Source organism: Tympanuchus pallidicinctus, unplaced genomic scaffold (assembly GCF_026119805.1).
Source record: "Tympanuchus pallidicinctus isolate F22 unplaced genomic scaffold, pur_lepc_1.0 scaffold15, whole genome shotgun sequence".
Classification (NCBI taxonomy): domain Eukaryota; kingdom Metazoa; phylum Chordata; class Aves; order Galliformes; family Phasianidae; genus Tympanuchus; species Tympanuchus pallidicinctus.
In genome coordinates this window covers 23,106,936-23,120,517 of record NW_026294669.1, presented here as the reverse complement: position 1 = coordinate 23,120,517, position 13,582 = coordinate 23,106,936, and the positions used below count along the sequence as shown (strand labels likewise).

The 13,582-nt window shown below is 38.2% G+C and overlaps 1 protein-coding gene across 10 annotated transcripts in view; it reads left to right on the top strand.

The window, feature by feature from the left end:
• The window catches only part of PDE1A (phosphodiesterase 1A), a 197,445-nt gene that overhangs the window by 176,283 nt on the left and 7,580 nt on the right, over nt 1-13,582 (top strand). For all 10 annotated transcript variants that reach the window (XM_052676054.1, XM_052676053.1, XM_052676052.1 and 7 more), the window contains 3 exons: nt 2,317-2,398; nt 3,960-4,080; nt 5,802-5,989. In XM_052676054.1, coding sequence (XP_052532014.1) covers nt 2,317-2,398; nt 3,960-4,080; nt 5,802-5,989 — 391 coding nt within the window. The remainder of the gene's footprint in view (nt 1-2,316; nt 2,399-3,959; nt 4,081-5,801; nt 5,990-13,582) is intronic.

The following is a 13,582-nucleotide window of genomic DNA, read 5'->3' as shown; positions in this document are numbered from 1 at the left end:
TGTCCAGTCAAGTGGATGTAGCATGAGCAATAAACAGTATCTCACTGGTCTTTGAGTGCTTAGGATCAGCTCATGTTTTAGCTGTTCCCCTATCCTTTCATTAGAAGAAGTAACAGGATCACAAATAAACTGCCTGAAGATATGACTAGCCATCTAGTATTAGAATCAAGTCACCACATGTTTTTTTTTGCTGCTGCACAGTGTAAAATGTGAAAGGCTGTGCAGCTCGTAGGCTGTAGAGGAATAGGTAAGGAATCGACTTCCTTTATAGGTATGACTAAGAGCAACAGCATGCATAGAGTAGTTCCAACGCTTACGAAGTGTGATGAAGTAACTAGATACAGAACTGCAGTGCAGACACAGACACAGGAGGCCTTCTGCTTCCTAGATGCTTTATTTCGGTTGTGCCTCCTCTGCACTGCTGATCCCAGTACATGCACTGGAAATTTGTGGGATTTCCAGATCTGTGTCAGCCCAGATGACACATATAGTCCTCCTCTTCTTTGATTTAAAAATAATAATTCAACTACTTCCAGTGCTTTGCAGGAAAATGCAGCAGAGCTTGAAACTACCACCAAGAAAACAATGTTTTAATAGGCAGCTTTCAAAGTAGTGAGCACTAGCAAAAAGCAAACATTCTCCTAGAAAAAAAACTTTGTTAACTGCAGCTAATAATTAAAATGTTCCAGTGTTAACTTCAGAGAAAAAGCCAAACTTTCTGATTTTAAAAACAACTATGGCAAGTGTATTGTAATGCCTAGGAAAATCTGAGTTACTTTGTTACTTGTTACAAGTTACTTGAGTACTTGCCCACTCACTCCAAATACTTAAAAATTAAGGAATATGTAGATTAAGTCACTCAAGGAAGCATTACAGCTCTGATAGCATTATGCCCTCAGCCTGCATAAAATCCAAAAGCATGAAAGTTCACCTGAGAAAAGATTTCATTTCACTCCATATCTTGATTCTAAATCTCTTGAGGTTCTAGTTATCAATTTTAGGTATCAATGCTGTGTCCATTATTACAATTTATGCTAGACTTAGTATTTATTATATTATATTTAATTATTAGTTATTGGTTTAATTTTGAAGCAGTTCATAATTTGGATAAAGAACAACCTGAAAACCTAAAAAAAGCAAATGTATTCCTCACAAATGTGGAATTTTTTCTTTTTCAATATCTAGTTAAGAGAAGATTGCAAAATTAGTATTGCTTTAGAAATTCTATATTCAGCAATGACTGAAATTGTTAAAACTACTCTATGTTGAAACACAATCTGCCTCCTGCATTTACATGGAGATACCACTGGCACTGCTCATGCGAACCTGCATTCTTCTGTGTTCTGAAGTCAAATTAATATGAACAGTTGGTTGTAAAACATAGAGGCTATAGAGATAAAAATCTCACATGAAACACAGTCTGTTTTTGTGTCTGAAGTGATTTCATAGTTCTCAACTTTTCCCGCTGGATGATCATGAAACAGCAGTCTGCATGACTAATGTAACATGTAGAACCATTTTACTTGAAAGACCAACTTTTTTCTCAGCCAGGTTTATCCAGCAACACAAATTATATCCTCCTCTGGGAGATCTCTCTCTTCATTCTTTTTGCATCACTGGATTGCCCTTCTGAACTTTGCAAATTGGTTGGCCTACTATGCTGTAAAGTGGAGATAGTACTACCCTGTCTGTCAAGTCTGTTATGACAAAAGAAGCCTTTTTAGCTGTTTGATGTTAAAAACTTTCAGAAGTAGATTTCTACAAGTCATGCTGCTAACAAAATTGAGCCTGTGCTTCTTTTTTCTTTCTTCAGCAGCACAGCCATACCTGCTAGTGAGAATAAGTTAAAGTCATATCGTGCCCTTTACCTTTACAAATCCATTAACAAAAATGTCGCACGTTGGATAAACCACTGCAATAGAAAGAAGCGCTTAGTGTTTTCAGTACAACTGCATACATGTCTAAGTGTCTCCAGTCCCATCACATCTGGGATCAGCAGAACTAAATGGTGACTGTTGAAGTGCTTTGTATAAAATATATATTTTTGCTTCTTGACACGTGTTAAATCTCATTGGCAGATGCAGTAAGCTCCTTTATGTAAAAACAGTCAGACGTAAGCCATAATTTTGACTTTTACTTTTCCTGAAATTTTTAAAGTAAATAGTGAATTTTTGGTTTTGCCCATGGCTTATTTTTGTTTAGGAGTATAAGTGAAGAAAATAACCTGTTGAATAAATGCTAATAGTATTTAGATTTGTTTTCTCTCTTTTCATCTATTAAGTATGTGCTTGTAATATTAAACATTGTTGTTTGCAGGGAGACAAGGAGGCTGCTTTAGGTCTTCAGTTTTCCCCACTCTGTGACCGCAAGTCTACTTTGGTAGCTCAGTCCCAAATCGGTAATGGCAAGTTCTGTTTTCCTTTTTCTTCCCCGTGTACAAGCTTGCAGCATCATGTGGACCTTTCCTACACCCATTATGAATTTTAAATGTTAAAAATCCCATCACAGTGAAAGTATTTCTTTGTAGCTATTTGTTCACTCAACTGCCCTTAAAGCAGCAATGCACTCATCTCAAAAGAATATGAAGTTATTGAGCATGTGTGATGATGCCAGGGAGGTTTTAGGCAGCAGAGGTGCTTACCAAAGTACTGGACATGAGCCTATCTAATACTGTTTGCATTTTACAGTTAAGTAGACCATGGCCTCAAGCAGGTTGTCTCTTGTTCAGAAACCTGAAAGTCTGTCTATGCTACAATCTAAAAGCCTGGTACCATTTTGTAGATACATCTTAACTAAAGCTCATTCATACCTCAGGTGCCTGGACTGCATCTGAGAGGCCTGGCATGGCATAGCCAAGCCTCCCTGGGCTGACAAGGACCACTGTATTCTATTTTCATCAATTCTAATTGCATTTTGGTCAGCAGTAGCCAAACTTCTTTCCCATTTTCATAAATACATGTCTTAGCTATCTCTACTTCCATTTCCTTCAGCAATAATAATGAAATAAAAATTGGTAAAAATCAGTGGGGCTAGTTAGAAGGGCATACCCTAGATGCATATCATATGAAGCCATATGTATTAACAGCTGTACTTGTGTGAGCGAGTGCAGAGGCTCCTGTAGAGAATCTACAGGTGAAGGTGTCTTATCCTTGAATTGAAGCATGTCATCCTGCCTGATCTTGTCACTCAGAGCATCCTTTATTCTGTTTGAGTGGGATTTGAAGCATTATACCTACTGCAGAAAGGAAGCTGGATCCTAGGCTGAAGCACCACTGCTCACCTTTGTGCTTTATGAAGACTCCTGGAAATCCATTGCTAGTTCACATTTTAGCTTTTTTTTTCACTTTTTTTTTTTCCTCTTAAGTGCTCAGCAGAGAATAATGCTTCATTCTCTCACTATGTCATTCCATACCTTGACAAGCACTTTAAAACGTAAAAGACATTGTTCAGAGCTGACATCTCAGAACTGTGGGATGAATGCTGTCTCCTAGGGATATTACTTGTTCTCTTCACTGATTTGACAGAACACTCCTACATACTGTGAGATAACACTTTACCTCCACAGAATAATAAACAGCATTTTGAAGTATTAACTCCTTGGCAAGAAGCTCTGTATGGTAAAGGAGCTGGTATGAGTTCTATCCTTTACTTCCCTTCTTTTTGATAATTAATATTCATTTCAAAATGGTAGGTGTGTTCTGCAGTACATAAAATTTACAAGGTAAAGAAATGAATAGCTATAATTATTGTCGAGTTATATCCACACAGGTTCACTAGCTGTTTTTTTTGTTGTTGTTTTTCTGTTTAGTTTTGCATTTTTTCCTTGATTAAATGAATGATATCTAATATATTGAATCAGTACTGCAACAATAAAATCAGTTTGATATCAAGTATTTATTTTTAGCAATGAGAGCTGTGAAAATGTAAAATCTGACTTTTTCTTTTTTATTCCCCTTCAGGTTTCATTGATTTCATAGTAGAACCAACATTTTCTCTTCTTACGGACTCAATGGAGAAAATTGTTATGCCTCTTATAGAGGAAGCATCAAAATCTGAAAGTCCTGCATTTGGGACACCCGGGTATGAATACACTGCTTCTTTTTTGGACTGGCAAAATTAACATAATGTCCTTCTCGGAATTATTGTAGTACTTTCATCAGTTGGGCAAGCAATAGGAACAGCTATACAGTGTTGCCATCATGTGGTACTATCTTGTATTTGCAGTATGTTATTCTTCCATTGATTGTGGATGAACTTGCATGTAAAAAGGCAAAGCCACAGTAAAGAACAGAATGCATACATAAAATATAAGTTCTTTTTCTACCACATACCTAAAAACAGCATTTTTTTCTTTATTATCTTTGTTATCTTTGTTCTCTTATCCTCAAGCCTTTTTCAGTAAAATTTTGACAGTTCTTTGATTTCTGACAGACAATTGGAAGTGGAGGTGCTGCAAACAGCTTCAGTTCTTTTCTGAGATTTTTGTGTTATGTATTCATAGAACCGTAGAATGGTTTGACTTGGAAGGGACCTTAAGGACCATCCAGCTCCAACCTTCATGCCATGGGCAGAAATACTTTGCAGTAGACCAGGTTGCTCAAAGCCCCATCTAACCTGACCTTGTATGTCTCCAAGGATGGAGGCTTCTTTGGACAACTTGTTTCAGTGCCCCACCTCCTTCCAAGTAAAGAATTTCTTCCTCATATCTATCTTAAACCCTCTTTCTTTTAATTTAGAGCCAGTACCACTTTTCCTACCAGTACACTGCCTGATAAAGATGCTGTAGGTCACTTTCCTTCTTCACTTTCCCATTCTAGTATTACTTTGTATATACACTTGAGCCAGAATTGACCCTGCTTATATTCCATCTGTGAAATTTAAATACACTATAAATGAGATGCTTGTTGTTTTTTTTTTTGTTTGGTTGGTTTTTGTCTATCAAGCTTTTCATTTTTGCATCATGAAGACAGGTGTCTACAAAACAGTCATGGGTCAATGTGATTACCCATGAAAAAGCAGAAATAAGGTGTTTTTTTATCATTAAAAAAAAAAGAAGAAGAAAAAAAAAGAAATGAAAATAGAAAAGAGAGTTACTACACCTGGACAAGTATCTGCATATTCACATTTAAAGAATCTATTTGGCCTGTATCTTATGTTTCTTGTAGAATAGCTTCAGTAGCATTTGAGTAGTGACTAAAGCTAATATTTTCTTATTAATGTTAATATATTAACATTAATATTAATGTTAATATAGTAATTGTTCTTAGTATTTCACTTTCATATTGTTTCGAAGGGTTGCATTTTATTGCCACTCCATTCTGCTTTGACTACAAACTCATGTAACATGAAGAGAATTTTCAGCTGGAATTAAGTGCATTTATGTGCCATACCCTATCATGTCTTGCTTTTTTTAAAATGCCACAACAATTAACAATCGTGTATCTTTCCTGTAAGTCCCCAGATACCATTCACTGTTTAAAAACATAACTAAGAAGCTACTCCAAAATAACTCCATAAACAGTCTTTCAGGATCCAACATTCAAGTAATGTATTTTCAGCTGTCACTTTGATTTTTTTCTCTACAAAGATTTCCTGGAAAAAGGTTGGCAAGAATAATTCTCAGGTTACAACTTCATGAGTTGTGGAAATATCCCGTATCTTAGACATTCTTTGGTGAAGACACTCATCTCTACATAGTAATTACATGCAAGTCCTAAATAATTTGGTTTAAATTAACTGTTTATGTATTTTTGAATATGCTCTATTTTGTATATAATTTAGGATTTTTTTTCTTTCTGCAGCCAGAATAATTTGGGAGCAGTAAGCAATGTTGATGCGCAAAGACGACACAATTTTAGAAGTACAGCAAGTGATGGAGCAGCTCACACAGAAAATTCCCTAGCAACTGTAGACCTAAGAAGCTTTAGGGACAACTTGATGCAGATAATTCAAGCAAACAAAGAAAGATGGAAGGAATTAGCAGTAGAAGGTATGATATAGTAAGAAGTTTTCATAGATTACTTTCTAAGAGCTCTCCTAATATTTTTTTTTAATTTCCCTCAACCTGTAAAACAGTTGTTATCATGTATTTTATTTCATATATGTTTAAATGACCCTGCATATAAGGTGTAAGGAGATGTAAGTAGTCAGGGGATGAGGGAAACCATACAACCTGTACAATAAGGCCCTCTGTTGCTCAGCTAATCCTTAGAAGGTTTAGAAATGTGCATTTTTGCACGTTTAATCATAACTCATAATGACATCCACCTTAAATGCCAAAATCAGTAGTTCAAAGTATTATGTACTACCATGTTTCTTAAAAAATGTAGAAGATATACTTTCCATTAGAAATGCTGTTTGTTCCACACTGTACAGAACAAAATTCAGTATTGCAGGCTTCTTGGGATTATGAGGTAGGCAATTATTTAAATGACCCAGTGAATGGAAAGATTTGGTCAATCACAGAGTGTATTATACCCAAACAAGGCTGAAAATGACTCACAATTTCCAGCTGATAGTAAAGCTAAACCTATATCATAGGGCTTTATTTATGAGCCATACCTGAAAATTGCCTGGGGTTGCAGTCATCTAAGTACAATGATTTGTGATAATTATTGGGTGAACACCTTGATCCATGTTCATTGAATGCCATTTGGGAACATATTATCTTCACAGTCTGTATTGTTTCCAAGTAAGCACCTGGCACATTTCAGTACAGTGTTTCAGTGCTGGGACTTGTCTCACTATGTGTGATCTCACAGCGACTGCAGGGAATGGTAAACCAGTACTCAGCCTTGTCTTTCATACCGTTCATACTTTCATCCACAGCAGCTTCTTTTTCTCTTGAAGGCAATGCTAAGACCTCATGTAGTGCTGGATTGCAAATGAATATTCTTGTTAAGAGAAAACTAAGAACAAGCTTCTTTTGTATCTACTGCTAACCAGACATTTTTATTTTCTACATCAGCATTCTGTGCATTGTTATGGAGGTGTACAGTGCTATTAAAAAGATAATTCCTGCTTCATTTCCATTACTTTGTAGTTCTCTATAAATTACTGATAGATTCAGTCATGTAAGCCTGGACCATTGACAGCCATTGAAAAGACAGAGCTTCTCACAGCAAGAGGTCTAAGAATTCTCTGGAGTAAGCGATTGTTTCTCAATACAGTCACTATTGTTATGAGGCCCAGCAAGATCCAAATCCAAGAAGTCAGACGTTTTGTCTATGAGAAACAGAGCTGTTAACATTCAAGATCCTCTTCTTTTCCTCCGTCAACTGAGGAAATATGTTTAGGTATTTCCTGACCAGAATTATGGAATTACAGTAGAGTGTTCATTAAAAAAACTGATAGTGAAATAACTTGTAGAGGCTAGAAAAGCATGAAGATCTTCAGGGTTCTTGCTTAGGTTCTAGATTAGATATCCCTAGAATAGCAAAAATACTTTTGAGTACAGACTTCTATTTTGTTAGTACTATAGCAGAAATGCTACATCAGGGTCTGAACCAGTGATTGAGCACCTGGGGGGAGGGCAGGGCCAGCCCAGGAGAGCTCAGGTGTATGCAGTGACCCTGTGTGGCTAGAAGGGGTGTAGCCAGGATCCACCCCTTCCCAGACCTCATTTAAGGGTTGGTCGTGGAGGCAAGGGCATCTCACTGGAGAGCCTTGCATACCTGAGGCTTTCTGAAGGTAAGCAGCTTCTTTCCCTTATTTCTGTGCCCATGACTGTTGCATTTGAGCAAATCCCCTCTTGCTGTAGCCTGGGACCTTGCTGCTTTGCTGTCATTGCTGTGCTTTTCATTGCGTTACAGTACATAGGCACTATGCTTTTTAAAAATAAAGGCTATGGGAGGATTTTGGAGGTTTGTGGAAGCTACTTTCCATTTATGTTTTTGCAAACTAATATTACTTCTACTCCATGGGGCATGTATGGGCATAAAGGGTTGCTGGAAAAGAATAAAAGAATTTTTCGGTAAGAGAATGTAACCCTCTGTGGAGCAGTACCTGACGTAGCGTATGTGTTTTTTGTAACGTACTTGGGGAAGGAACCTTCCCCACTTGGTTAGGATTGACAGTATACCTGCTCTGAGGCTGTACTCTATTAAGGCTTCTTAATCAGAGTATGCAGAATTAACATGTAGTAATCAGTGAAATTGTTTTGAACAATTTCTACTTGAAATTTCTGTCAGCTTGCACTTAAGTTTAACTAAGTTTCTAAGTGAATTATGTGAGATCTTGAACTTGGGGCTATTTGTCCTATTTTGTCTGGATCTTCTGCCGGTTTCTCTGACTTTGTTGCTTGCTGAGAAGTTCTTAGGCTACTCTGGGCGTATGTATGAATCTGTATTTTACTCTTATGTCAGTAGGAGCTCCTACTGTCAGAATGAATACCAGTACGTCACTGCCAGGCGAAAGGAATATTGTTGTTGCTACAGTTATTCCTAAATAGATAACTTATTACAAAATACAATGTGCTGAGGTTGCTGAGAGGATGATGTTCCTGAGGACAGTGTGCCTGGTAGGCAGGCTGGCTGGCTAACATATACGTCCAAACACTTTGAGTGGCCTGTGACTAATAGGACTCACTCTTTTACAAGAACAATCTGCGTTCTTATCTGTAGGTTTGCAGTTACTAGGTGCTGTTACCAAACCACTAGGTCAGCTCACAGGCTCAGGAGAAGAGTTGTCTCTACAGTGTATGGTGGTACAGATGCATAAAAACAAATGAAATCTAGCAACAATCCTTATGATTTCCTGAGCAGGAATTGCATTTCCTTCAGCTTCTCACCTTAGCAGGATAAGGCTGTAGGTGCAGCTCTGGCCTGGAGGGAGTATTGTGGATGCTGAGGCCTGAGGTCAATAATCTGACTCCAGTGCCTAAAGAAGCAGACCAGAATGTACTGATGTGGTGTTTGATGGGAGACCCAGCAGGTCCAGCTGCTCCTGCTGCCCCTCCCTGAAAAGATCCTGGTGAGACTGTTGGCTTGGGGCAAGCAGCTTGGTGCAAGGAGTAAAGTGCTTTGTTTTGAGAGGGCCTGTGTTAGCAAAGAAACCATTTATCTACCATTTATCTACCTAGGCAGCTGCTTGTGAGCTTCCTTAACAGAAGGTTTTCAAAATGAGATGGCTCCATTTTGCTTAAAATAAGAAAAAACAAAAACAACCTTGTTTTGTATAACTGATGCAGAGGAGCTCAGTGCTCTATAGCCTAAGGGTCCTCAACCTTTCACCACTGGAGAATTAGAGGAATGTGTCTCAGGCTTTTCAGGGAATTTTGTTAACAGGGAATTACCATAATGATCAAACATCTGGGATTCTAATTTGAAAGCCTTGATGTTTAATTAATATTCCAAACCCCTAATCACCAGATAATCTGTCTTTGTTCAACACAGCACAATGATAAAGAGACCATTGCATCCCCTGATTTTTTTTTTTTCTTTTCTTTTTTTTTTTTTTTTTTTCAACACATAATGGTGTTAACTGCTGCTATTTGAAAGTGTGATAGTTGCAGCAAATTAACAGTAAAGATGAGTGTGAGAGGCTGTTTCATCAGAGGTGCTTGCTAAGTCAACTTTGAGTCTGAGAGTTATCCACCTATGAGAAGCCAGTAAGAGAGAACTTGTTTGGAAACATTTAACTGTTACGCAGTTCTACTAGGAGCATAACAAATTATCTTGACTTTACAGTTGAGCAAAAAGAGAGGCAGCTTAGGGCACTCACCCAGATCATGTAATAGAAGAAGAGAATGCAGTATACAGACCAAGGGTCCAGATGCGAGTTGGATGGGCATGCAGATGTTCCACTGCAGCATAATACAACCAGCACTGTTATTCGTTGTTCCCAGTGCTTTGTTTTGAAGGAAAAAGAGAACAGCTCCCATCTTTGCAGTGTGGGTCAGTTTGTTAGCTTTATTATTATTATTTTGCATTTTTTTCCCCTGAGCTGCAACTTTAAATAACAGATGCCTTTTCTGAAAGACCTCTGGATCATACCTGCAGGCTTCCCTCAGGCACTTTTAATCCTGCATCCTTCCAGCCACAATAACCACAAGGTTTAGCTCCATTTTGTCTGAAAGATCATCTCTGTAGACTCCCTAATAAGAAGAGAGTAACAGCTGCTGCAATGCAAAAATCTGATAGCATGTTAATGTGATTTAGCAGCCGCTAGGGTGGTGGGAGGATGTGTGTGACAGTCGTGGAAATCAACTGACAGTTTGGTGCATGAAATCTACTCTAATAGACTGTTTTAATCTGTTGAACAAAATAAATTCAGAGGTCTAATGGAGACCCAGCTAAAACCAGAGACAGTGATTTTTTTATTTTATTTTTTTTAATTGCAGTGCTAAAATGCTTCAGTCAAAAGCAGTCTCTGAGCAAACTTAGTGTTAAGAATAGAGGGAAAAGAGGTTTTTCTGAAGTCTGAGTAAGTGCAGTGAACGGATTGAGCCAGGAGGGTCAGGAAATGTTGGTGATGTCTCATAAATCAGACTTGAGGAATGGTAACTGAACCCAAAGCAGAACCTTCTCCTCTATCAGGCTGAAGGTGGAATGTCCCTCTTGTCCCCCAAGCCCCAGAGATGTGGCATTAAAATCCCTATACTTTCAGCTAGACAGCAAAAGAGAAGTTAAAAGGTGGAGGTTTACTTTTAATCAAGACCTGAAGTAAAAAGTTTTGATGGCTATGAATCCTTTTGTTATGTTCTCTGCATGGCACAATGCTGTGACATCTGGCACCACCAGGTTACATGGCTTGCAGTAGTCTTTCATACTCCTATAGCTGTGATGAAATCTGCATATGAGAAAGTGGAAGTTGAAGGAGTTGGTGTCTAAATAAGTCTGTCTACTTCTCTCTTTAAAATGGCAGATGTGAGAATGCATCATCTGGAAAGATGGCATTCCTTCTCATGTTATCCAGGGTCCATTCCATTGTTTCTGCTTTGTGGAATTAGTTTTTTCCATTAAAAAGCAGACAATCCACAAAATCAAACAGTATGTGGTAATATGCAAAGGGAGTCTATAACACCAAGTGACACTGTTGTGTTTTAACCTGGCAGGTGGATCAGTACCACACAGTTGTTCGTTTATTCCCCTGCTTCCCAGGGGGATGGAGAGAGAATCAGGAAAAAGCAGCAGAACTCATGGGTTGAGGAAAATACTATTTACTAAGACAGGGAAAAGGACAATAGTTATGACTATATGTATATATAGACTATATGACTATATATATATATATATATATATATATAAAAAGTGATGCACAAGGAATTGCTTGCCCCTCCCTGACTGATGCCTGGCCAGCCCCCTGAGCAGTGGAAGAGAATGAGATGAACTCCCACCTCCTTCAGAACTCCTTCCACACAGTGGCACATGGTATGGAATATCTCTCTGGCCAGTTTGTGTCAGCTGTCCTAATTCTGTTCCCTCCCAGCTCCTTGGGCCCTTCTTTGAGAACTGGTTCTGTATAGCAGCGCTTAGCAGCAGCTATAAACATCAGTGTGTTATCAACACTGCTCTTCCCCTAGAACTGTAAAACAATCCAAGGAGGGCCTGTGATTTTAAAAAACCCACTTCTACACATGCTTATTAAGCCAAAAATAGAAAGTGACTTAATGAAAGAAGAGTAGTATTTGGTGGAAAGGGTAGAGAAGTGCTTGTTGTGTTAACCACTGAAGATGAAACAAAAACAACTACAAAACTCTCAAAATGTAGGACTACTGAGTAGTGGAATGTTTCAGCTATTCAAACAGCTGGCTGTTTGATCACAGCTCCTGACAGATTTCCAAACAAAGCATGGAAATTACTTTGCCAGCCTAAACACACAAAATGAAACACACCACTTGTGTGGTGCTTACTTATCAAATGACCTTGTTTCTTCTCATGAAGGACAGTGGTTTATGGCAGGAGTTCAGGAGTTGGAACAGAAGTACCAAAAAGAAGGGCGTGACTGACTGCTAACACATCTTTTAGGAGAGGCAATGTTTTGCAGACGTACACTAAGAAATTTTGATGATTGCACTTGGATTCTTGTAAAGAAAACCAAACCATTGAGAATGTGTAAATAATGCTGGCTCCAGGCACTTTTCCAGGATTGAAACAGAGAGAGCAAGAAGTGTAACAGTGTTAATGCCTGCTCTGAGTTCACTGCCTGCCTTTATCTGAATGAGAGCAAATAATACTTGCTGGCCACAATGTTGACTTAAACGAATATAATGCTTATAACAAGTTATAAGCAGATGTGTTCTAACCAGCTTAACTTTATTAAACTTGCAAATGCTAGGTTATCTCATTCATTTATCACGCCCCATTTCCATCCCTGGTTGGCCATAGCAAGGTGTGCCCATGGAGGAGCAGGAAGTTGCTCTTCCTAGAAGTGCAGTGTGGGGTGAAGTCCCCTGCCCAAATTGGTCAGATGGAGCCAGAGGCTCTGCTCTGCTCCTGTCCAGCCTTCCTGCCAGTCTGCTTTTCTCACACCAGTGGCATCAACTCAGCAGTGCCTCACATGAATCTTAGTAATTCTCTCATTGTCTGAGTCTCTTCTATAATTTGCTGAATACTTATGTTCCAACTCTCATAGTGTGAGCTAAGTTAATACTACAGTTCTAACAACAAATCAGTAACGTTGTTAGATAAATCAGTATCCTAGAGACAGGTCAAGGTACAGTCAAAGGCACTTGAAAGAAACCTTTAGGAAAACCCTACTGAAGTTTTTGCTTATGCTGAGCACAGAAAATAAACATCTCCAAGAAAGCCTAAATAAATTGATATATAAACAATTTTAACATATTTTTATATAAGTATTATGTTAACTTACATTTTTCAGATTTTCCTTTTCTGCATGTGTATGTAATTATATTTTTAGCTTTCCTCTCCTCAACTTGCTGATGCAACTGAACATCCAAAATTGTATTATGAAATTTCCTTGGGTTTCTTATAAAGTTAAGGAAAGATTATTGTAGCTCTGCCATATGGGAGCAAATATAGCTTGTAAATGAGTTTCGTGGGACAAAAGCCTTAGGTATGTAGAATAGAATTGCTCAGGTTGGAAAAGACCTTAAAAATCATAAAGTCCAACCATGACCTAACCATACTACCCTAACTAACAACCCTCTGCTAAATCATGTCCCTGAGCACCACATCCAAACACTTTTTAAACACACCCAGGGATGCTGATTCTACCACCTCCCTGGGGAGCCTATTCAAATACTTGGCAATCCTGTCACCAGTGAGAAGAGACCAATCCCGCTCTCACTGTAAGCACCCTTCAGATATTGGAAGAGAGCAATAAGGTCTCCCTGCAGCCTCCTTTTCCCCAGACTAAACAGCCCCAGTAGGTTATACCTCAAATGACAGATGCTGTAATGAATGTATCTCGCTTAAACATCAGATTTGCTTTAAGCTATGTATTCCTATTTCTCAATGTCTTTATCCCAAACACTTCTTTAAGTATTGTTCAGTCTGCAATGCTTGCACATTTTAAATTGTTGGAATTTGTATTTTTTATAATAGTATGCAGATTCTGAAATCTGAATTTATGAAATGGATTCTAATAACAAGATTAATGGTTCTACCACAAAACTTCTCAA